Raw genomic sequence first — 24,288 nt, 5'->3', positions numbered from 1 at the left:
AGTGCTGGGATTACAGGCTTGAGCCACCGCGCTCAGCCCACTGCTTCATTCTGATCCTGACTCAGCCCCTCCTGTCCTGTGCGACCTGGCCTTCCCGCCCTCGGGGGCCCCAGTTGCCTCCTCTGAGAAGGGCATAAGTGGGCCGGCTGGCCTCAGAGGCCCCTCCTTCCAGCTGGGCCCCGGCAGGATGCACAATCAGCTCATTCTTTAGCGAATGCACTGGGGGGCCCAGCGAGCGCTTATGAAGACATTTCGAAGTGGCTGCTCTTGGGAAACCCCAGATGGAATTTGGCATTGAATTTAGGGGGCCGCTGACTGCATGAGGCCTCTGGGTTTCCATGCTCGTGTATGCCTGAGCACCTGCATACACTGCCCTCCTGGTGCCAGATGACGCACCGAACAGAAGATGCTGGCCTTGTCCAGGACCCTCCTTCCTCTAGAACAGCCCCTCCCTCTCTGCTCAGTCTAGGGGGGTCCATGGTGCTCCCACCCCCTTCTGATCTCACCCACCAAGAATCCTAGGCCCCTGCGACCATGATGAATGCTAACAGGCCCTGGTGTTCTTGGCCTGGCCTGGGGCCACCCACCTTCAGGCTCCTAGTCTTGTCCCCATCTGCAGAAAGGAACACAGGGCCTTTGGTGTCATGGAAGGACCTGGGGGCCCAGCCAAGGGGCTCGAGAGCCCTTCAGACTCTGCCTGGTGAGTCAAGTGCTAGGGACCTCACTTCTCCATTGGAAGATGTGGGGTAGGGGTGGAGTTTGTTCCTATGACATTGTAGGGATGTGGATAGCATTACCAGATTTTGTTTTGTTTTGTTTTTCTTTTTAGAGCCAGGGTGGTGCTCTGTCACCCAGGCTGGAATGTAGTGGTGTGATCTCAGCTCTCTGCAGCCTTGAATTCCTAGGCTCAAGTGATCCTCCCAACTCAACCTCCAGAGTAACTGGGACTGCAGGTACATGCCACCACACTGGCTTAATTGCTTTTCTTTTCTTTGTTTGCAGAGACAGGGTCTCGCTATGTTACCCAGATTGGTCTCAAACTCCTGGACTCAAGTGATCTTCCCACCTCGGCCTCTCAAAGTGTTGGGGTTATAGACGTGAGCCACTGTGCCTGGCTTGGTTGCCAGTTTTAACAAAGAAAAATACAGAACATCCAGTTAAATGTGAATTTCAGATAGAAAAGTAAATTTTAGCGTAAGTATGTCTCAAATATCGCTTGGGCCCAGGCTGGGCATAGTGGCACATGCCTGTAATCCCAGCTACTTGAGAGGCTGAAGCGTGAGAATAGCTTGAATCTGGGAGGTGGAGGTTGCAGTGAGCTCACACCACTCCACTCCAGTCTTGGTTCTAAAAAATATATATATATATATATATGTATATAGCATGGAGCATAATTATACTAAAAGAAAATTATTCATTGTTTATCTGAAATTTGGATTTACCTAGGCCTCCTGTCTCTTGTCCAGCAACCCTAGATCTGGGTCAGGTTGATGCCAGAGACCCAGAGAGTAGCCATGCCAGCCTCCTCCCCCTCCTCCTGCCCCTCTTCAGGGCACTGATGCCTGCCTAGTTCCCTCATCCCCACCCTGCTGGCCCCCATATCTGTCCCATGAGTTCCCTCATGCCCTTTTCAGCACCCTCATCACCCCCCGGGGTATCTTCCTCCTCTGAGCTCAACCATTTTCTCATTTTCTTCTCCCACAAGGGCCACACCTCTGTAGGGCTCCCGGCCTGGGCAGGATAGCCGGGAGTGTAGGGTAGAGACCCCAGCCTGTACTGGTGCAGTGGGGCCTGGGTGGGAACAAGAAGAACCCTAGAAGCCCAAGTTGGCAACGACTCAAGAGGCGGAGGCTCCAGCACTCTCAGGACTAGGTCCACCTGCCAAGGTCTACCTGCAGGGGAGGAGGGGAGAGGGCGGCCCCTTCCCTTCTCCAAGCTCACAGTCACTTCAGATACAGAGGGGCCAGATCACAATATCCCTCGGATCAGGAGACTGGAAGATTATCTTCTTAAGGGCCGACAAGGGCGAGGAGGTAATGGGAAATAGAGACAGGGAAAGGGAGAGAGAGAGCAGGGAGAGAGCATAAGAAACAGACCGAGAGATTAGGGGTGCAGGACCAAACCACGGACAAGGAGAAGGGACCAGAGAAACCGAGGAAAAACAGACGCCTCCGCCGAGGCAGACAGAGGTGAACACAGAGAGGAGAAACAGACAGGAGAACAGAGGGAAAGGCTGGGAACTCGAGAGAAACTGGGTGCAGACAGATGGGGAGAAACCGAAGCAGAAAAAGAGACTGGGAGAAACGGTGAGAGACGCAGAGGGGTTAAATGTAAGACAGAGAACATGACTGAGAGAGATGAGGGAGAAGGGTGAGATGCAGACACAAGGAAAGAGAAGAAATGTCCCCGACGTCGGGGGTGTTTTTCAGGGGTCAGGACAGGTGGGCGACACAGCAGGAGGCGCCCAAGGACATGACGTTGAGCCTCTCAGGGTCCCCCTTCCCCGGGCCAGGGAGCAGCGCCCCACGTTCCATCGCCCTCTCGTCCCCTCCTGCGGTCCTGGCTGCACCGCTCCTGTCCCGCCCCCGCCCAGCGCCCCCAGCCCACTAGCCCCGGCCGCGCCCCTCCCGGCTCCCGGGGGCACCCGCGCTGGGCGACGCTGCCACCTGCCGGCCCCTCCCGGAAGTTCTGCGCCTGGAGTGCTGCAGGCGGCGGTCGCAGGGGGCTCGGAATCCGGCTCCTCGGCACTGGGGCGGCCTCCGCGGGGTCTTTCCAGGAATCTGGATGGGCCTGCTCGCCCGCGCCCCGGCGGGCCTGGCAGAGGACCAGCCCCAGCAGCGGATCCCGGGGCAGTCTAAACCCTGGGACCTTGAGTTCCTGTTTTGTCAATGGGAGGAAATGCACCAACACCTCCCGTAGGATTTCAAGAGGGAGGGCACACGAAGGTACCCATGTTGTGCTCCTGGTCTTGCTTCCTCGACCTGGAAATCTCAGGTCACTCTGAAATCAGCCAGGCTGCCTCCTCCCTCCTTTTTTGGCCAAAACGCAATGGGGTGATATCCCCCAACCATAACACCTCGAAATCTACCCTAGAACCTTCGCCTTCCCCTCCCTCAACCTCTGCCCCCATGACTTCTCACCAGACCCAGCAGTCCAGATGAGAAGGGGCTTCCACGTCCCCCTCCCACTCCTGCCGGTCCCGGCACCCCTCCCTGGAGTCTGGGGCACTTAGGAGTGGAGGAGCTGGGGGTTAGGAAGGCCCAGCTCAGCGGTGTGGAGTTGACCCCACCTCTTTTTAAATTTAGGTTATTTATCTATTTATTTATCTATTTTGAGATGGAGTCTCACTCCATCGCCCAGGCTGGAGTGCACTGGCGCGATCTCGGCTCACCGCAACCTCTGCTTCCCGGGTTCAAGCGATTCTCCTGCCTCAGGCTCCTGAGTAGCTGGGATTACAGGCACCCGCCACCACGCCCTGCTAAATTTTTTATTTTTAGTGGAAACGGGGTTTCACCGCGTAGGCCAAGCTGGCCGCGAACTCCTGACCTGAAGTGATCTGCCCGCCTCGGCCTCCCAAGGCGAGTATTACCTGGCATTACCAGCGTGAGCCGCGCCCAGAGGTAGAAGAGATTAACAGAAAAATCTGTTAATCTCTTCTACCTCCCAATTCCCAAAACCCAACCGAGACCTCTGCGCCTCCCTTCCTCCTCCCAGCCCCTCCCTGCCCCGAGTCCGCCTCTCCCAGTGCAGCTCCGCCCCCAACCCGAGGCGGGGCCCCATAGATGGAGAGAAGTGGGAGAGGTCGGAGCCCCGCCTTCTCTACACAGGAAAGCTCAGTGGCCCCCAAGCCAGGATGTCCCAAGCTTGGGTCACCGGCCTCGCACCCACCTTGCTGCTCAGCCTGCTGGCTAGCCCCCAAAAGGTGAGACTTGGGAGGTAAGGTTGTGGAACTTTCGGGCCCTACCCTTGTAGGTCAGGAGCCTGCTTCTGGAGCCTGGTGCCACCTTCTATAATCAGGATTTCCTCCTGACCACACACAATTAGCAACTTCCTTTCTCTCTTTGCTGTGGAGGTGGACGTGGAGGTGGAGGTGGGGGCAGCAGAGGAGGCTCTGGGAGAGCCTGGGTTCTCCCACCTCAGAGGGGGATCCTGTGGTGGGAGCTGGCCACCACCTGCCACCTATCTGACACCTGGCACCTCTCTGTGAATAGGGACTTTGGACCTCGTTATTAGCCTCAGCTTATCCTTCCAGCTCCTTCCTGCCTGAGGTCTGGACACCTGGGCCAGCACTTAGCCCCAGCTCTGTTCCTTCAGTGCTGGGGGACCCTGGAATGTCCCCACCTCTTTGGGACTGTCTCTGCTTGTTCTCTAGGGGAGAGAAGGTTCCCTCGTCCCCTTCTAGGGGTGAGTAATCCCAGCCTGTGGTGGGATTTGGCCTGGCTGCCTAACCAAGGCGGGGAGACCTCTGAAATCTGTGATTTTGAGAGGGAGGTGTAGGGTTCTAGTGCTCCCTCGGCCCTTCTGTTCCTCCCAGGTAAACTCTACAGGTGATGGGGGAAGACTGTCTGGTCCTGGGGTGGGTGATTATCCTGGGAACAGAGACGGGTCTAGAACATGCATTTGTGACTTATTTCCATTTAAGAACCAGAGGGAAGTCAGGGCCTGCTCCCAGAACAGGGTACCTTCACACATCTGGGCTGAGCTTTCAGAGTGGCTCTGCCAAAACCCTTCCATGGACCCGGGTTAGTGAGCAAGGTGTTCCTTCTAAATCACTGGGCAGTCGGTTTGTGTCAATGCTGGGCTGGGCATCCTCTGGTTTACCCCTCCCACCAACCCCAGGGGTGAGGTGCTGTTAATGCCTTGAATTCTAGAGTTAAGTAAGCTGAGATTTACTTACTCCCAGCCCAAGACCACCCTGATGCTCTATAAAACTCAGCCTCTGAACCACCCCAGACAAGACTACCCCCTGGTTAAAATGTGGGGAGACAACCTGGGAGAAGAGCTCCTCCCCCTCCCAAACCGGAACTTGAGACTAATTTACTAAACCTGTTAATTACCCATCTCTTCTTAGTTGGGGTCCAGGAAAAGGACAAGGGCCAGAGTGGGGTCTGAGGGGGAAGGGGTGCTGCTGAGTGCCTGGATGGACCCCTCCATTTCTCTCTCTCTCTCTCTCTCTCTCTCTCTATATATATATATATATATATATACACACATATATATATATATATATATATATATTTTTTTTTTTTTTGAGACGGAGTCTCACTCTGTTGCCCAGGCTGGAGTGCAGTGGCCGGATCTCAGCTCACTGCAAGCTCTGCCTCCCGGGTTCACGCCATTCTCCTGCCTCAGCCTCCCGAGTAGCTGGGACTACAGGCGCCGCCACCTCGCCCGGCTGGTTTTTTGTATTTTTTAGTAGAGACGGGGTTTCACCATGTTAGCCAGGATGGTCTCGATCTCCTGACCTCGTGATCCACCCATCTTGGCCTCCCAAAGTGCTGGGATTACAGACTTGAGCCACCATGCCCGGCCATATTTTTTTCAATTTAAAAAATAGAGGCTGGGCGCTGTGGCTCACGCCTGTAATCCCAGCACTTTGGGAGGCCGAGGCAGGCCGATCATGAGGTTAGGAGTTTGAGACCAGCCTGACCAACAACCCCATCTCTACTAAAAATACAAAAATTAGCCGGGTATGGCGGCACGTGCCTGTAATCCCAGCCACTTGGGAGGTTGAGGCAGAAGAATCACTTGAACCTGGGAGGCGGAGGTTGCAGTGAGCTGAGATCGCACCACTGCACTCCAGTCTGGGCGACAGTCTGAGACTCCATCTCAGAAAAAAAAGAAGAGATAGAGTCTCGCTATGTTGGCCAGGTTGCTCTTAAACTCCTGGCCTCAAGCAATCCACCCACCTCAGCCTCCCCAAGTACTTAGGATTGCAGAGATGAGGCACCGCGCCCAGCCTGTCTCCAATTCTATAGTCATTCCTGTGTGCTGTGTGATTTGGATTCACAGACTCACCCTCCCTGGGCCAACCTGCAGGGGTTCCTTCCTGTTCCTGTCCCCACAAAGGGACAAAGCCTGTGAGATGGTACTCAGCCTGGGACTGAGCATGGAAAAGGGGAATTACCCCAACTATTATCGGCTATCACTGGTATTCTTATCTTTACTGTTGTGATTTGCAATTGAAATATTTCAAGTAAAGGTATAAAGATAAAGATAATGGTGGTTTTGCCAAAGCTGGCATCCTATTTTTAGCCTTGGTTGTTTGTCCCAGGAGGCTAGGGTGAGGTGACAGATGCCCTCCCCCACCACCCGTTTCCTATGTTCTGGCACCTACATCCCTCCCCCACAGTCTGGGAGCAGCAAGGATGAAATGAAACCAGGTAATTGATGAATGCACGTTCATTCATTCTGCAATTATTTTGACTATTGAGTTTTCAACAATGATGTAGCAAAAATCCCTGCCCTCGCGGAGTTTGCCTTTGACACAACTGAAGGACAATTAACAAGATAAAGTAAATATATAGTATGTTAGATGTTGATAAGAGATGTGGAGAAAAATTAAGCACACTAAGGGGAAGGAGAGTGGTTGTAATTTTAAATAAGGTAACCAGAGAGGGAGGGGCTGGAGCCAGCCTTGCAGCCACCTAGAAGAGTATTCCAAATCAGTGCAGCTTTGACGCACAATTGCTATCAATGGAGTGAAATTCTGTAAGATGCCCTGGCTGCTCTGCAGACCTAGTATAGAAGAGGGAGAAGCTGATTTGGGAGGCGGGGTCCTGGCAGCTTTGCAGAGCATGGAATCCCCTAGGCAGGGATCTGAAGGATGAATGGAGGCTCAGACAGGTGTAAAACAGCCAGGTATGTTCAGGGAACTCCCAGTGGGTGTGTGTGAGAGGAAGAGAAAGAACTAGGGGAAGCGAAAGGGGAGGGAGTGCAGCTGCCCACTGGGGGGTCTCTACCCCAGGGAGCCACCGAAGGCGGCTTCCAGCAAGGTTTTTCGGTGATGAGATTTGCATTATAGGAAGAGTGCTCCTCAGTGTCTGCAGTGACAGAGTGGGAGAAAGAAAGTCGCTAGTGCCCTGAGCCATGGGTATCACAGCAGAAGCCGGGTTGAAAGGGTGGTCAGAAGGGATGAGCTTACAAACCAGGGGGTGATGGAATGTGCTGAGAGAGTAAGGGCAGCTGGGGCCAGCCAGGGGTCAGCTGGGCTCCAAGCACTGACCTGGGGAACATAGTAGAGAGTGAGGTGGGGAGTGACTTGCAGGAAGAGGCTGAGTCTACTGGGGACCTGCTGCCTGTGAGGTACCTGGGTAGCATCTGAATGGAGACCCCACTCCCACTATCCCCAGTTTATGACCCCGACCTCTCTCTTTTCTTCCACAGGTTGCAGCCAAATGTGATTTCATCTTGTAAGTCTGGAAGCCATAATTTCCAATCTGGGGAGTGGGGAGGAGCAACCCAAATCACGCCCTGCATGCCTTGTAGGGTGTGGGGGGCCAGAAACCCCATCCATCCTCACCCACTCCCAATCCAGCCAGAAACTCCCCCCACTTTCCCAGCCAAAGAGGGAGACCCCACCCTCTCCCTCCACCAACGAACCCAGGGACTTCCACACTTGGGGGCAGGTCTGTAGCTGGATCCCGGTCCCTTCCTACTGCAGTGCCAGGCCATCTCCCCTCTGAGGGTTCCCTGGGTAGAAGGCAGGGGGCTAACCCTCATAGAGAAATCCCAGAAGCCTGAGCACAGGGGTGGGGCTTGGTAAGGGTCACTGGGCAGAAAAGTGTTTCCATTAGGTCAGCACTGGGTGTTCTGAAAGCACCCATTCTCTGACCCCTCATACTCCATGGGCGCCAGTGCGGACTTTCTCTTCCTGGACATGCCATGTGGCCCTTTCCCCTCACCTCCTGAGAGTTGGATGAGCGGTGTCATGGCCACTGCAATGTGCCATCCCCACACCTGCCTGCTGAGGTCAACAGGATACTTCTCCCACCCATGTTACAGATGAGGGGCGTGGGGCCCAATAGGGAGCCCTTCCCCAGAGTCCTCCTACTGAGCTCAGAGGGAGGCCGTACCCCCCACCCCGCTAAGGGGTGGCTTGGTGGCATGAGCATATTGGGTGTGTTTTGGGGAGGCTGGGATCCTTCTGCCTCTCCATTCTGGTGCCAACAGCTTCTCCTTGCCCTTTTCTGTGCCCTCCGTCCAGCAACTGCCCCAAAGGATTCAAATGCTGTGGTGACAGCTGCTGCCGGGAGAACGAACTCTTCCCTGGCCCCGTGAGGTGAGCCCAGGGCCAGCTCCTCTGGGCGCAGTCCTTGGAGGGACCTGGTCCACACAGGGCAAGGCCAGGCACCTGCCGAGGGGCAGTGTGGGCGGCGGGAGCGGGGAGGTGTGGGGAGTACCCAGGGTGGCCTGGGGACTCAGGGTGCTCTTGGTGGTCCCCACCCCAGGATCTTCGTCATCATCTTCCTGGTCATGCTGTCCCTCTTTTGCATCTATGGCCTGGCTAAGTGCTTCTGTCGCAACTGCAGAGTGCCGGAGCCAGAAGCCCCAATGGATTGCCGGGGGCCCCTGGAACTGCCCTCCATCATCCCTCCAGAGAGGGTCAGAGTATCCCCCTCTGCACCCCCACCACCCTACAGTGAGGTGGGTGTCTCATCCCTATCCCTACCTTGCTTCTGGCCGGCTGTGCAGCAGGGACAGTGGAGGGCCCTTCGACCCTGGAGGGCACTCTGCACCCAGCATTGGGTCACCGCTCTCCCTGGTAACCATGCCTCAGCTGGCAGCGGGGAGTGGTGGCCAGGGCCAGGACCCAGAAGACTGAATTCCCTCTTTTCCCTGCAGGTGATTCTGAAGCCCAGCCTGGGCCCAACTCCCACAGAGCCACCCCCTCCCTACAGCTTCAGGCCTGAAGAATATACCAGGGATCAGAGGGGCATTGACAACCCGGCCTTCTGACTTCTGAGTCACCTCCTGCCTGGAAGCTTGCGATCAGCAGCCTCCTCCCCAGTGCCTCCTGGATCAAGCTAGAGACTGCTGGCACCCCAGGAGTGTCCCTGCCCATCCTGCCATGACTCTGTTCTTTCTTGGATTTAACTTATTACTTTTTCTGCCTCTGTTTCCACCCCAGCTACCTCTCTTGTCCTGAGGGTTAGGCTGGAGTGACAGTATCTGCCCCCCAACCAACCCAAGAAAGAGGATGCCAGAAGGAAAATGCCAACCATTGGAGGTGCCCAACAGCAGAATGGGCTACTCTGAGGGGTAGTGAGAGCCCCATTTCTGGAGGTATGCAAATCTTGACTGGACAGCCAGCTCTGAGATTTTATCAGGGCACTTCTACACCTGTGGGACATTGGACTGGATGAGCTCTGAGCCAGCTTCCACTCCTACCTGAATAGAGAACTCACTGTACCCACCCACAACACAGGATAAACACATGTCCTCACTGAATGTTACTCAACACAGGATAAACACATGTCCTCACTGCATGTTACTGATCGCGGCTGAGGGCCTGCCTCTGGCTGTGTGGGGAGGTGGGTGGAGAGGTGAGTCCAGACACTGCTGGGGGTGTGGTGATGGGGTCGCTGTGCCGCAGTCCCACCACTGATGAGCCATCTGGGAGGATAGTCCATCCGTGGGCCGCTCTTGGTGCTTGTTCTAGATGCTTTGGCTGTCTGTTTTTTGATGTCTCTGTGTGCCAAAGAGCCTGGAAATGGGGTGCGCGTGTCCCTTGTGTGGATTTCCCAATCCCTTCTGCCCACAGCTTTCCTGGGACACATGGAGCCCAGCTCTCTGGCTGTCTTACCATGAGTTGTCAGAAGTTGCCTGCAAGGAGTTGGATCCAGGAAGCAGTCCTGGGACAGCCCCTGGGACAGCCCATTCTGCTGTTGATAGCAGGAAGCCACCTGCTGGGAGACGATGGGGGTGGGGAGAAGCCCAGGAGAGCAGTGGGTGGGGCTGGGCATCTGTGGAGTGGGGCTTTAGGAGACCTTGAACGGCCCCACCCTGGAATCTCCTACAGGGAGGGGAGGAGGTGGCAGGTTCCACCCTTCTCTACCAGCCCCACCCGTGGGAGTTAAGCCCTAGGGGAAGAGAGTCTTCACGTGGGGGCCTGGCATAGTCATGCAGAATGGGGCAGGACAGTGCCAGTGCCTTGGGACTCAGATGGGACTGGGTGCCTCTACCCTGATTTTTGCCTTTGCACTGCGCCGCCACAGTCCACTTAATGCCAGCCTCCTTCTCCAGGCAGAGGACCCCGTGTCAATGCTGGCCAAAGCTCCCAGGAGGATTGGAGGTAGAACTGGCCCTCGTGTGCCAGCAGGGGTGCCTCCTTTAGTGATCTCCCAATAATGCCCATCCTGGGGGCATCAGTACGCAGGCAGGTGGCAGAGTTGGGGGCAGTTTGATGGCACAGGCAGCCCCAAAGATGTCAGGAACAGGGACTGTCCGGGTGTGGGTTCCCAGTGGAGATAGGGCCCTAGAAGGAGTGCAGCAGTTACTGACAAGATAGTGCCAGGGTTGGCTGTAGGAGAATGAGCCCAAGCGTAAGTGGAAGTTTCCCGTTACTTTCAGGGATTGGTCAGGGGTGGCAGAAAGCATGTGGGTTCTTGGTGTAGATGTGGCTGGTTCCAGTGAGAGAAGTCCTGGAGCTGATGTTACCCTCACCGTGATAGCAGGAGGATGTTGAGAAATGGGCTTGGCAGACCTGGAGGAGAAGTTACTCGGCCCAGACGTTGTCTTCCTTTCATCACAGGGCCTTTAACTCCTCCTAAGGAGCAGCAGAGTGGCCCGAGGGAAAGTGGCCGTCCTGAAACCTAGTGTTGCTGTGACCTGGTGACAGAAATGGAAACCTCTGTGGCTCTGGTCATCTTTGGTGGGAGTGGAAATGGTGTCACCTTTCTAGAGGGCCATCTGGCACCATGCAATCATGCCACAGATGTTTACAAGGCTCCTGCTATCTAGGAAGCACTATACCTGACACTGGGTATCCATTAAAATGTAAATTGCATGTGACCTGGCAATTCCACTTCTAGAAATGAGCCTTCAGAAGTGCTCATACAAAAGAGCTCAATATAAGTACCAGGCACTAACCCATTGTGCCACCAGAGCTCCCTGTGCAGCCTTTTAAAAGAATAAATAGGCTCTGTAGCACCAACCCTGCAAAGCATCCATCACTTATTGTTACAGAGAAAAGGCAAATTGCGAAACTGCCTATGATCTCAGTTTGTAAGGATATAACCCATACATATTTTATTTTATATATGTATATTTTTTCTTTGCAAATATGTAGATAAGATCTAGAAGGATATAAAGCAATCACTCACCATACTTCCAATAGTTGTTGGCCCCAGGAGTGGGATGTAGGTAACGAATTGCAAGCGGGGCTTCTTCCTTTCTATGCTTTGGCACTGTGTGTTTTTTACAATCAGCAAGTATTGCTTTCGTAAATTTAAAGAGATTTGTTTACTGGAAACTGTAGGCAGCTTTAGAAGTTTATGAAAATTCACCTTGTGAACTTTGATCAATGGCAGCTAATAAATTATCAGCCCTGGTATGTGGAAGAGAATACAAGGACTTTAGACTGTGGTACCCACCTGACATGGATGTGACCCGGGGGATAGATCCATGATGGGAAAGCCTGGACGCCTGCCAGACATGCGTGAAGCCCAGGTCTCAGACCTACGCAGGATTTATGAGGTGAAGGGGTGGCCTGCCCCTCCACACCTGTGGGCGTTTCTCGTTAGGTGGAACAAGAGACTTGAGAAAAGAAATGAGACACAGAGACAAAGTATAGAGAAAGAAAAAGTGGGCCCAGGGGACCGGCGCTCAGCATACAGAGGACCCGCGCCGGCAGCGGTCTCTGAGTTCCCTCAGTATTTATTGATCATTATCTTCACCATCTTAGAAAAAGGGAAGTGGCAGGATAATAGGATCCTCGTAGGGAGAAGGTCAGCAGTAAGACATATGAATAAAGATCTCTGTGACATGAATAAGTTTAAGGAAAAGTGCTGTGCCTTGATATGCACATACAAACATCTCCATAAATCTTTTTAGCGCACAAAGAGCAGCATTGCCGCTAGCACGTCCCACCTTCAGCCCTAAGGCGGTTTTGTCCTTTCTCAGTAAATAGAACACACAATTGGGTTTTACACCGAGATGTTCCATTACCCAGGGACGGGCAGGAGACAGATGCTTTTCTCTATCTCAACTGCCAAGAGGCCTTCTTTCCTCTTAATACTAGTCCTCCTCAGCACAGACCCTTCACGGGTGTCAGGCTGGGGGACGATTAGGTCTTTCCCTTCCCATGAGGCCATATTTCAGACTATCACATGGGGAGAAACCTTGGACAATACCTAGCTTTCCTAGGCAGAGGTCCCTGCGACCTTCCGCAGTGTACGTGTCCCTGGGTACTTGAGATTAAGAGAATGGTGATGACTTTTAACCAGCAGGCTGCTTTCAGGCACTTGTTTAACAAAGCACATTCTGCATAGCCCAAAATCCGTTAAACCTGGAGTCACCACAGCACATGTCTCTTGCAAGGACAAAGTTGGGGGTAGGGTCACAGATTAACAGCATCTCAAATACAGAACAAAATGGAGCCTCTTATGTCTACTTCTCTCTATATAGACACAGTAACAGGCTGATCTCTCTTTCTTTTCCCCACAATGAGGTGAATAATGAATGAGAGAAACAGTGAGCTGGTTGGTTGGGTGAGTGAGCAGTGTCACAGTGGCAGAGAACTCATCCCTCATGGCTGGTTTAGTCACTCAAAGCCAGTGAGTGAATAATGAAAGATGGAATGAATGAATGAAGATTAAATGAGTGCATCAATGAATGAATGAATAAGATCTGCCACCAGATATTTGTAAAGAAACACAGTCTAGGCCAGGCGCGGTGGCTCACGCCTGTAATCCCAGCACTTTGGGAGGCCGAGGCAGGCAGATCACAAGGTCAGGAGATCGAGACCACAGTGAAACCGTCTCTACCAAAAATACAAAAAATTAGGCGGGCGCGGTGTCAGGTGCCTGTAGTCACAGTTACTCAGGAGGCTGAGGCAGGAGGATGGCGTGAACCCGGGAGGCGGAGCTTGCAGTGAGCCGAGATTGTGCTACTGCACTCCAGCTTGGGCGACACAGTGAGACTCTGTCTCAAAAAAAAAAAAAAGAAACACAGTCTAGTTAACAGCAAGGAGATGTTCCTCGTGGCTGTGCACTTGAATTTCTATCTGCAGGGACTCCCCAGAGGAATGGGAAATGCAGGAAAGGCTGTAGGGTGGGGGGCATGTTGAAGGGGGAGAGCCTTAAGGCACTTGCTCCAGGGATGCAGAAGGGGAGGAGAAGGGCTGCTGCTGAGGGAAGTGAGGAGGGGGATAAACACCAGCAGGAATCTTACCTCACCCTCCAGCTGAGATGCAGAACTCCAGCTTCTGACATTTCGCCTTCTGCATCCAACATCTCCAGGCGTTGGTGTGACCATTTGTACAGTGAAGAGGGTGGGCCCTTCTGGCTCTGGTAGGATGTAGCTCTGAATCCAAAGTTGGGAAGGGGCCTGGCACGGTCGCTCATGCCTGTAATCCCAGCACTTTGAGAGGCTGAGGTGGGTGGATCACTTGAGGTCAGGAATTCGAAACCAGCCTGGCCAACATGGTGAAACCCTCTCTACTAAAAACACAAAAATTCGCTGGGTTTGCTGGTGGGCACCTGTAATCCCAGCTACTTGGGAAGCTAAGGCACGAAAATCCTTTGAACCTGGGTGGCAGAGGTTGCAGTGACCTGAGATCACGCCACTGTACTCCAGCCTGGACGACAGAGTGAGACTCCGTCTCAAAAACAAAAACAAAAAAAACCAAAAAAACAAAAAAAACCAAACCAAAGTTGGGAAGGACCAAGTAAGAATATACAGAGAAGCTGCTCAACACCAGCAGACTTTCCTCCACTCTGCCTTGGCCACACTCTCAAGTGGACATACCTTATCTCGTCAGTCCTGATCACCTCCAGCCTCCCACTCTGAACATCACCTCCTGCACTGGCAGTTCAGGTAGGTCCTGAATTACCACCACACCATGCCAGCAATTCTCTGAGCCCACCCAGCCCTCCAAGCCAGCGATCTTTGCCTGTTGGCAGCGCCATCACCATGTCCTTAAGCCATCCTTACAGTCACTGCCCTGCATCCTTTACCCCTTTTCCCCCATTCACTGTGCCCACCCAGAGCAACTCCAGACTCCAGTTGGATCCAACTATGGCTCAAGAACCAGGACCCGTGTGTGACTAGACTCATTTTCCAAATCACAACCAAGCGTCTCACGCGGGCCCTCGGTTCCTCTAATGCGCTTTCACAGCTTCACTTCCTCGCTCTTGAGATGACTAATTTCAAATCTCCCACACCCCCAACCTCAATTTCTCCTGGCAATGCCACGACAGGCTTCAGAGAAAAGAAGGGATGCAACCACACCCGCATACCTCACCTCTGTGCCCCACACCTGCCGCCCAGTATCCACCCGTGCTCCCTTCCCCCGCAGTATCGCGCTCCTCCAGCCTGCACAGGACCCCAGCCCTCCTGCTCCTTAGGGCGTGGCCCCCACAGTTGTCTCTGCAGAGCCTTTCTCCCCTTCCCCAGATCATTATCATCCGCTTATAACATGCCCTGCCCTCCATCCTTCAGAAACTCTCCCTGGAGGCTCCCAGCTCCTCCGGCATCTGCTGTTCCACCTCCCCCTCCCCACTTTCATTCTGTGCTGCTCCAATCAGCCTTTTGTCCCCACCGTTACAGGAGATGACTCTCGTCCAGATCATCAGTGACCTACATGTCACTGAGGCCAAAGGTCCCTTCTCCGGCCTGTCACTCAGTGGCTTTTGACATGCTTGGCCACGGCCTCCTCACGTGCTTTTCCAATGTCTCTGACTCCAACTTCCCCCAGTTTCCCTCCTGCACACGGCCTTCTCCTTCTCAGGAGCCTTCACTTCCCTGCTCCTCCTCTGCCCTCTCTCGGTGATGGCTGCCCCGGAGGTCTGTCTTGGGGTCTCCCGTCTTCGTCTTTGTTCATTCCCGTAGTGGCTGTCATCCCGATCTGCGGCTTCACAGACCATCTCCGGTCTGATTAATCTCAAGGCTTTATCTCCCGCCAAGACTTCTCCTTAGGACTCAGACTCACATATTTAACTACCTCACACCTCCTCTTGGATGCCTAATGAGCATCTCCCAGCCAAAAGCAGGCTCGAATTTCCCTCCACCACCCCCTCAAACCCCGTCCTTCCCAAGGTCTCCCACCATAAATAGATGGTGCTCCCCAATCGCCCAGTTGTGTAGGCTAAAACACTAAGAAGTTATTGTGATTTCTCTTTCCCTCACCCCGTCATCCTGACAGTGCTGCCTCCAAAATAGACCTAGGCCCACTTATTACCATTTCACGGTTACAGACCTCGACCAAGTCACCTTCATCCCTAGCCCAGCCTATCCTAATGACCTTCTTCTACCTGATTTCTGCCTCCAGGCTTGTCTCCATCTCGCCCCCTGCAGTTTATCCCACACACTGCACTTAGGGAGATCTTCCTAAAGTGCAAACAAGACATGTTATTCCTGTGCTTAAAATCCTCCAATGAGGCGGAGGTTACAGTGAACCGAGATCATGCCACTGCACTGCAGCCTGGGTGACAGAGCGAGACTGTCTAAAAAAAAAAAATCTTCCAATGGGCCAGGCGCAGTGGCTCACTCCTATAACACCAGCACTTCAGGAGGCCATGGTGGGAGGGAGGATCGCTTGAGCCCAGGAGTTCAAGATCAGCCTGGGCAACATAGAGAGACCCCCCGCCTCTACACAAAATATTTTTGTATTTTTTGGCTTCACTCCTGGTGGTGCGAGCCTGTGGTCCCAGCTATTCGATGGCAGGGCAGGGTCGGGGGGAGTTGGGGCAGGGGAAGACTGAGGTGGGAGGATTGCTTAAGAGATCAAGAGATTGAGGCTGCAGTGAGCTGTGATCCCACCACCGCACTCCAGCATGGGTGACGGAGGGAGACCCTATTTCAAAAAAAAAGAAAAAGAAAAAATTTGCCCATTGCACTTAGAATAAACTTCAAACCCCTGACTGTAGCTGGCAGGACTTAGGTGGTGTGGCCCCTCCCTTGCCCTCCAGCATCTTCTCCTACTTCTCTCTCCCTTCTCACTGTATGGCAGCCACAGTTGCCTTTTCTCTGGGACTTGACTATCCCAAATCTTGGCCTGGCCCAGGGCCTTTGATGGCTTTTCTGCTTAGAACTTCCCTCCCTCCCAACTCCCTCCTCCCAGTCTTCACAGGGCTGCTGTATTTTCACCGTTCAGGTTCCCAGAGGGGCCAGCATGTGCAAAGGCCTGAGGAAGGAAGGAGATTGGGGGCTGGAGAAACTTAAAAGAGACCCCTTCCTTCCTTCAAAACCCCCTAAAATTTTGCAGAGTTCAGTGGCATGTACCCGTAGTCCCAGTTACTCTGCAGGCTGAAGCGGGAGGATCAAGTGAGCCCAGTTCAAGGTTGCAGGACACCACGACTGCACTTGTGAGCAGCCACTGCACTCCAGCCTCGGCAACCTAAAAAACAAAAACCCCTTGTGGGGGCACGTTGGCTCAGGCCTGTAATCCCAGCCCTTTGGGAGGTCTAGGCGGGAGGGTAGCTTGAGCCCAGAAGTTCGAGACTAGCCTGGGCAACAAAGCGAAACCCCATCTCTACAAAAAATAAATAAAAATAAAATACCCCAAGAGTATGAAAAGAGGGTTTTGTGTTTCCTCAGGCTGCTGTAGCAAAGAACCACAGAGTAGGTGGCTTAAAAGAGATGAAATTTATTATCTCAGTTCTGGAGGCCAGAAGTCTGAAATCCAAGCATGGTTAGGGTTGCCCTTGCCTATCTTTTGGCGGCTGCTGGCAACCCTGGGTGGCCCTTGGCTTGTGGCTGCCCTCCAGACTCTGCCTCTGCAGCACAGAGCATTCCCTCCCTTCCTCCCCCCCTTCCTTCCTTCTTCCTTCCCTCCTTGCTTCCTTCCGTCCCCTCCCTGCCTTCCCTGTCTTCCTCTCTCCCTCTCTTTCTCTCTCCCTTCCTTCCTTCCTTTCCTTTCCTTCCTTCCTTCCTTTCTTTCCTTCCTTCCTTTCTTTCTCTTTCTTTCTTTCTCTTTTTCTCTCTTTCTTTTTTTCCTCCCTCCCTCCTCCCTTCCCTTCCCTTCCTTCCGCTTCCCTTCCCCTCCCCTCCCCTCCCCTTCCCTCCTTCCTTCCTTCTTTCTCTTTTCAGAGACAGGGTCTCCCTCTGTCACCCAGGCTGGAATGCAGTGGGGTGATTATAACTCACTGCAGCCTGGAACTCCTGGGCTTGAGCACCTTCCTGCCTCAGCCTCCCGAAGCACTGGGATTACAGGTGCAAGCCATCACGCCCAGCCTATCATTTTTTTCTGTGTCTATGCATAAGGACACTCTTCCTTGGATTTAGACTTCACCCTAATCTAGAATGATCTCATCTCAAGATCCTTATCTTAATTACACCTGAAAAGACCCTGATTTCAAATAAGGTCACACTCTTAGGTTTTGGCTGAAGAGACATAATTTAACCCACGAGAGAGGATATATTTCTAGGCATTTTAATCTGGGTGGGATTGCTGAGGCGGGAGGACCTCAGAGGTTACCTGAAAAAGCATATCTGTAAGCACATTCCCTGAAAAACTAGCTATAGGTGATTTTTTTTTTCTAGAGGATATGTTTTTTTAAAGGGTTGGGGGAGCATCTGTGTTCAGATAAATTTGGAAAATGCTGCATACAACTCCCACACTACAGTCACAGTTCACCTTAGTATATTAAAGGGCTGAGAATTCACGGTAAAGAAGCACTATGTATTTATGTAAAGCATCATTTCCCTAGTTTATTTCACCATAAAACCCCATTTTCTTTCTCATAATCTCTGTAGCATTTTCAGATCCTGTCAGCCTGTGGAAATTCAAGAGGAATGTTGATGTGACCCAACCTTGTCTTACTATAACTGAGAAGATCAACATCCAGAAAAGGACAAGTGACTCATCCAAGGGCACACTGCTGAGAGGGTCGGAAGTTGATTTAAAACTCAGCCTCCTCAAAATGATAGCAATGGAGACACATTAGTTGTTGATGGGGAGAGAGTGGGTGTGGCTACACAGAGGTCTCACCAGAGAGATCTGTTTGATGAGAGAACAGTTCTGCCTTTTACTTGAAGTGGTAGTAGTTACACAAATTTGCATGTGATAAAAACAACACAGAACTAGGCACACACGTTATACCCATGTCAGTTTTCCTGGCTTTGATACTTTACATAAGATGCAACCTTTGGAGGTCCAGACACAGTGGCTTACCCCTGTAATCCCAGCACTTTGGGAGGCTGAAGTAGGCAGACCACCTGAGGTCAGGAGTTCCAGACCAGCCTGGCCAACAGAGTGAGACTCCATCTTTACTAAAAATACAAAAAGTAGCCAGGAGTGGTGGCACACACCTGTAGTGCCAGCTACTCTAGAGGGTGAAGCAAGAGAATTGCTCAAACCCAGGAGGCGGCGGTTGCAGTGAGCTCAGATCACACCACTGCATTCTAGCCTCGGGGACAAGAGCGAAACTCCGTCTCGAAAAAAAAAAAGAGATGTAACCCTTGGAGGACAGTGCCTCACACCTGTAATCCCAGTGCTTTGGGAGGCTGAGGCAGGAGGATTGCTTGAGCCCAGGAGTTCGAGACCAGTCTGCGCAATATAGTGAGGCCCCCTCTCTAAAAAAATTAGCCAGGCATGGTGGCACATACCTATAGTCCCAGCTCATGGGCTGGGACTATGGGACTACTTGGGAGGCTGAGGTGGGAGGATCGCTGAAGCTCAGGAGTTCGAGGTTGCAGTGAACTATGATCATGCCACTGCACAGCAGCTTGGGCAACAGAGCAAGGACCTGTCTGGAAAAAAAAAATTTGAGATAAATTTGGCAAAGAAAATTGGGACCTCTTTGTACTATCTTTGCAACTTCCTGTGAATCTATAATGATTTCAAAATAAAAAGTATGAAAAATTGGTTTCCTGCCTCCAGGTTCCAGAGCTTTTAACACTGTCAAAGGTCATTAGATCAAGATTAGGTGTATGCTATGCTATTCATATGCTTCTAGTACCCAATAAAAAGCACAGTTTATGGGCTGGGTGCAGTGGCTCACGCCTGTAATCCCAGCACTTTGGGAGGTTGAGGCAGGCAGATTACCTGAGGCCAGGATTTTGAGACTAGCCTGGCCAACATGGTGAAACCCCATCTGTACTAAAAATACAAAAATTGGCTAGGCATGGTGGCACACACCTGTAGTCCCAGCTACTCGGGAGGCTGAGGCAGGAAGATCACTTGAGCCCAGGAGGTTGAGACTGCAGTGAGCGGTGATCACTTTGGAGGCTCAAGAAGACAATTTTGTGTTTTGACACAGCAATAGCAGAACTTTCATCAACAATTAGATTCAGAACAGGTTATGATGCACACATTTTTGCCACATGCCCAGCCGTCTGGCTTCTCTTGGAATTGTCTCCATTTGCCCCCACTCCCACCCTCATTCACATAATGACTGTGGAACTGGGGGCAGCCATTTCCTTTCCACACAATGTGATTCTGCTTCTCTGGCTACAGTTGACTGGTTCAGGGGTGGGCACTGATCCAATCTGGGCCAATCAGAGCCCTTCCCTGAGAATTTTCGATTTGGAACTCAGGGAATCTGTCCAAACCTAGATTGCTCAGGTAGTGAAAGTGTGAGATGGAGATGGGGTCACTGGTGGCCATGTTAGCCCCTTATGTGAAAAAACCTAGTTGAGTGAGAAGAAATGAAGCCAACATTCAAAGGAAAGTAAAGACAGGAGACAGAGAGAAAGTCCTGTTAACCTTGCGATGCCTGTTTCTGTTTGTTTCTGAAATCCAGTTGCCTTACTATGGCCTGGCTACTCTTCCCTTCCTTGGCAACCACAAGCTAACACATCCCTCATTTGGGGGGGTGTGTGTGTGTTGTTTTGTTTTGTTTTTTGTCTTCCTTTTCATTGTTTCAGACAGGGTCTTTCTCTGTCACCTAGGCTGGAGTGCAGTGGTGTGAACACAGCTCACTGCAGCCTCGACCTTCCAGGCTCAAGTGAACCTCCTGCCTCAGCCTCCCCAGTAGCTGGGATGACAGACACATGCCACCAAGCCTGGCTAATTTTTAAATTTTTTTGTAGAGATGAGGTTTCACTATGTTGCTGACTGGCCTAGAACTCCTGGGCTCAAGCAATCCTCCTTCCTCCCCCTCCCAAAGTGCTGGGATTACAGGTGTGAACCACAGCACCCAGCAACATATCTTATTTTGCTCAAGCTAGTTTGAGTTGTTTTATCGTCACTTGCAATCCAAAGAGCCTAAAGTAGCCTATAGACCAACTCCTTCACTTTACAGGTGAAGAAATGAATTCCAAGAAAGTCCATGACCTCCCTACGGCTGAGGTCAGTGGGTAGCTAGGCTAGAATTAAATCGCAAACATCCTGATGGGAACGCTCATTTGTTTTTGCACAGCTGCTGCTCCTGCCACGCCATGTGACATTTCCAAAGCCTGTCAAGATTTCCAAAGTCCTCAGTTGGAGAGAAATGCACCTGAACCTCCTCTTATCTACAAAACAAAGGGGAAAGGATAAAAATAGAAGACCCCCTGAAATATAACTGGAGATCTGGGACCTGGGGGATTGGTGCAGGAAGCTGAGAATGGAGAGAACAAAGTCAGATTTGTTAGAGGTGAAAACCGAAAGGACCCTACACTCTATTTGTGGCTGAGCTCTCACACAAGGAAGACAGGATCAAAGGAAGTCTTCATCTCTTTGCAAAACTCTCATGCAGGATTCAGATTAAACTGAGCCAACAAATATCCTCCTAACCAAGGCTAAAAAGAGATCAGAGACCTACTCCAGTGTTGGCTGCCTGTGAATCCCCAAAACTCCCAGCCTTCCGAGGTCACCCTTACCTTTAATATAAAGTCGGGTGGCTCAAAGGAGGATCCAGATGCTTTTCCTGCGTGGTTGCACAGTTTCTTGCCAGTCCCCTTGGCTCCTACAGCTGACATTCTCCTCCTATCCCCCGACCCCAGCCTAGACACAGCTGTTCTTCCTGCTCCGCCCACCCCCGACAAGCTCTGCTAATCAAGCTGCTGTGTGGACCTGACTTTTCCTGAAGTTTCAGGGTAACAGAGGGGCGTGATGGGCCCTGGCAGGTTTTCAGGAGTTTTAGTTCCTCCTGGGCCACGTAATATATGAGGCTGACAGAGTAAGCCTGTGTCAGACTGGTCCCTGCTAAACAAATGACTCAGCATCCTGGAAATGTGTAGCAAGATGGTGTCTGGAGCCAGCCAAGAACTTGTCCCCAGAACCCACAGTGTTTGTTAGTTCCCAGTGGCTTGCTACAGGCAGATTTTACAACTCCATGAGGCACTTATGCTGGGGTTTCAGGAAGAAGTGGGTGAGGGGCAAGTGGGTTGGTGAGCCTCACTTTGAGCTATCTAAGACTTGCCAGATCTTCATCCAGGACAGGCAGAAGCTTTTGCTGCCTGTCCCAGGAACCCTCCTGGGGGGCACTGAGAGAGCCACAATTGCTGACATCATCCAGCCCATTGGCCCCTAGTGTCCCCTGAGCCTCCCACAGTCAAATGGTATTTCGTTAGGGATCCTGGGGCAGAGGGCAGCTTCTAGGCGGCTTCAAACCCCATCCTCTGTAGAACCTGCCAAGAGGGTAACATCTCAAAACACATACGTGTTGTGTGCTGCTCATCCCTGACCCCGCTCGGGTATCCTCACCTGATGTTCCCTGGCTCTGCCTGTGGCTGGGGCTCCCTTCCTCTCCTTGTGTCCCCAAAACAACCGCAAGCAGCCTGCAGCCCACTCTGAAGAGCAGTTTCATGTTTTTTATCTAAGACTTTCCATTTTTAGGAGGTCTGGCCTTCCATGAACAAACACGTTTATCAAGGTGCTTTTTCTAACCCAAAGAGTAACTGGCTCTCTAAAAGCAATTCTGTTTGATTCCGGACCAACAAATGCAATTCACAAACCCTAGCAAAAGTTATTAAATTGTGAGAAATATTCCCCCATCTCCAAAACATGAACCTGATTCATACATATAATTACTGTAGTTCTCATACCCCACATTGGGACAATATGATCTGACAGTGACACAGAGGTCAGAACTATCCTAGAAAATCCAAGATGTACTGTCGCCAAATCTATTTTCCATATATGCACCACTCACATTGAAATGGATCCCTTCCTTGACTCTTTTACCTGGAAAGCATCAGAGCTCTTCAGTAGCTTCTCAGAGTTTCAGTTACAGGACAAGCCCTGGGGAGTCTTTAAAATTCTAGGAATAGGCCGGGCACCGTGGCTCATGCCTGTAATCCCAGCACTTTGGGAGGCTGAGGCGGGCGGATCCCCTGAGGTTGGGAGTTCAAGAGCAGCCTGACCAACGTGAAGAAACCCCGTCTCTACTAAAAATACAAAATTAGCTGGGTGTGGTGGCACATGCCTGTAATTCCAGCTACTAGGGAGGCTGAGGCAGGAGAATCGCTTGAACCTGGGAGGCAGAGGTTGTGGTGAGCCGAGATCACGCCATTGCACTCCAGCCTGGGCAACAAGAGCTAAACTCTGTCACAAATAAAGAAATAAAATAAAACAAAATAAAATCCTAGGAACAAGCCGTGAGAACTAGAGGGGTTTAATTTCAAGAATTTTTTTTTTTTGGCGAGGTCTTGCTTTGTTGCTCAGGCTGGAGTGCAGTGGTGCAATCACGGCTTACTGTAGCCTTGACCTCCTGGGCTGAAGAAATCCTCCCGCCTCAGCCTCCAATTAGCTAGAACTATAGGCACATGCCACCATTCCTGGCTAGTTTTCTGTTTGGTTTTTGTTTTTTGTAGAGACAGTGTCTTGCTCTGTTGCCCAGGGTGGTCCTGAACCCCTGGGCTCCATTTATCCTTCCTCCTCGGCCCCCTGAAGTGCTGGAATTACAGGCACGAGCCACCACACCCAGCTAATTGCAAGAATTCCTAGCAGCCCCTCTGACAGTTAGCTGCTCCAAACAGCTTCCTCAGGGACAGCCTGAGCCAGTGCCTCCTCCCAGGAGGTTGAACTCCTGGACACAAACCCAATGACCCACCACCGTTCCTTTTCACAGTGTCCCTCCTTTTTAGCTCCCATTTGGTTTCTGTTCCACCAGGCCCTCTACAAAGGATGCACAGGGCTCGTGGAGGACTCCAGCTCAACTTCACTGGGAGCTTTACTAAGATTTCAACATTTTACACCTTTGGCTGGGAGCGGTGGTTCACACCTATAATCCCAGCTACTAGGGAGGCTGAGGTGGGAGTATCACTTGCACCTGGGAGGTGGAGGTTGCAGTGAGCCGAGATTTTGGCAGTGCACTCCAGCCTGGGGGACAGAGCAAGACCCTGTCTCAAAAAAACAAAAATTTACGCCTTTGATGGAAAAGAGTCTTAAAGCTTAATTGCTGGGCTGGGCATGGTGGTTCATATCTATAATCCCAACACTTCGGGAGACCGAGGCGAGAGAATCACTTGAGGCCAGGAGTTTGAGACCGGCATGGAAACATAGCGAGACCCCCTATTCCTAGCTATTTGGGAGACTGAGTCAGGAGCAGCGATTGAGCGTTCCACTGCATTCCAGCCTGGTTGAGAGAGTGAGACTTAATTTCTTGAGGAAAAAAAAAAAAGTTGAATTCCTGTAGCCAGAACACACTATTTTCATAAACCTGCCTGCAGTTCTAGAGTGTGGCTCAAGGGCACAGTCTAAATGTCAGGTCCATGGGCCCCAATAGCTTCCTGGATAAAATTCAGGGAGCTATGAACTGAAGTGGAAAAAACATTACATCTTGATTTTCACAAACCTCTAACTGAAATTTATCATTTCCTTCAGTATGAGGGTAAGCAACAAGCCACAGCAATGTTAGGAGTGCCTGTGGATTTATCACATAGAAACCACAACTACTTTAAACAAGTGTTTATATTATTATTTATTAGAGATGAGGTTTTGCTCTGTCACTCAGGCTGGAGTATGGCGGTGTGATCATATAGCTCACTGCCGCCTCAAACTCCTGGGCTCAAGTGATCCTCCCACTTCAACCTCTTGAGTAGCTGGGATTATAGGTGCAAATCACTACACCCAGCAAAACCACAGATTTTTTTTTTGTCACCTTATAGTTGTTGCAAGTATCTTAACATATTATTCACATTCCAAACTCAGCTGGGTGCGGTGTCTCACACCTGTAATCGCAGCACTTTGAGAGGCCAAGA

The 24,288-nt window shown here is 51.7% G+C and overlaps 1 protein-coding gene across 1 annotated transcript; it reads left to right on the top strand.

Moving 5' to 3' along the window:
- The first annotated feature begins 875 nt into the window (after positions 1–875).
- Positions 876–9,450, top strand: TMEM92 (transmembrane protein 92). Its single transcript, XM_025362799.1, has 6 exons — positions 876–953; positions 3,828–3,922; positions 7,387–7,412; positions 8,207–8,281; positions 8,451–8,646; positions 8,845–9,450. The coding sequence occupies exons 2-6, from the start codon at positions 3,854–3,856 to the stop codon at positions 8,956–8,958; spliced, it is 480 nt and encodes a 159-aa protein (XP_025218584.1). The 5' UTR covers positions 876–953; positions 3,828–3,853; the 3' UTR covers positions 8,959–9,450.
- Positions 9,451–24,288: the final 14,838 nt, after the last annotated feature.

The sequence above is a fragment of the Theropithecus gelada genome, chromosome 16 (assembly GCF_003255815.1).
Source record: "Theropithecus gelada isolate Dixy chromosome 16, Tgel_1.0, whole genome shotgun sequence".
NCBI classification, from domain to species: Eukaryota; Metazoa; Chordata; class Mammalia; order Primates; family Cercopithecidae; genus Theropithecus; species Theropithecus gelada.
Note: the sequence above shows the minus strand (reverse complement) of the source record. Positions and strands in the feature narration are given on the sequence as shown.

Coding starts and splice junctions, on each gene's coding strand:
- TMEM92 (XM_025362799.1), top strand. CDS start 3,854: ATGTCCCAAGCTTGGGTCACCGGCCTCGCACCCACCTTGCTGCTCAGC. Junction 3,923..7,386: donor TGCTGGCTAGCCCCCAAAAG/GTGAGACTTGGG, acceptor TTTCTTCCACAG/GTTGCAGCCAAATGTGATTT. Junction 7,413..8,206: donor GCCAAATGTGATTTCATCTT/GTAAGTCTGGAA, acceptor CCCTCCGTCCAG/CAACTGCCCCAAAGGATTCA.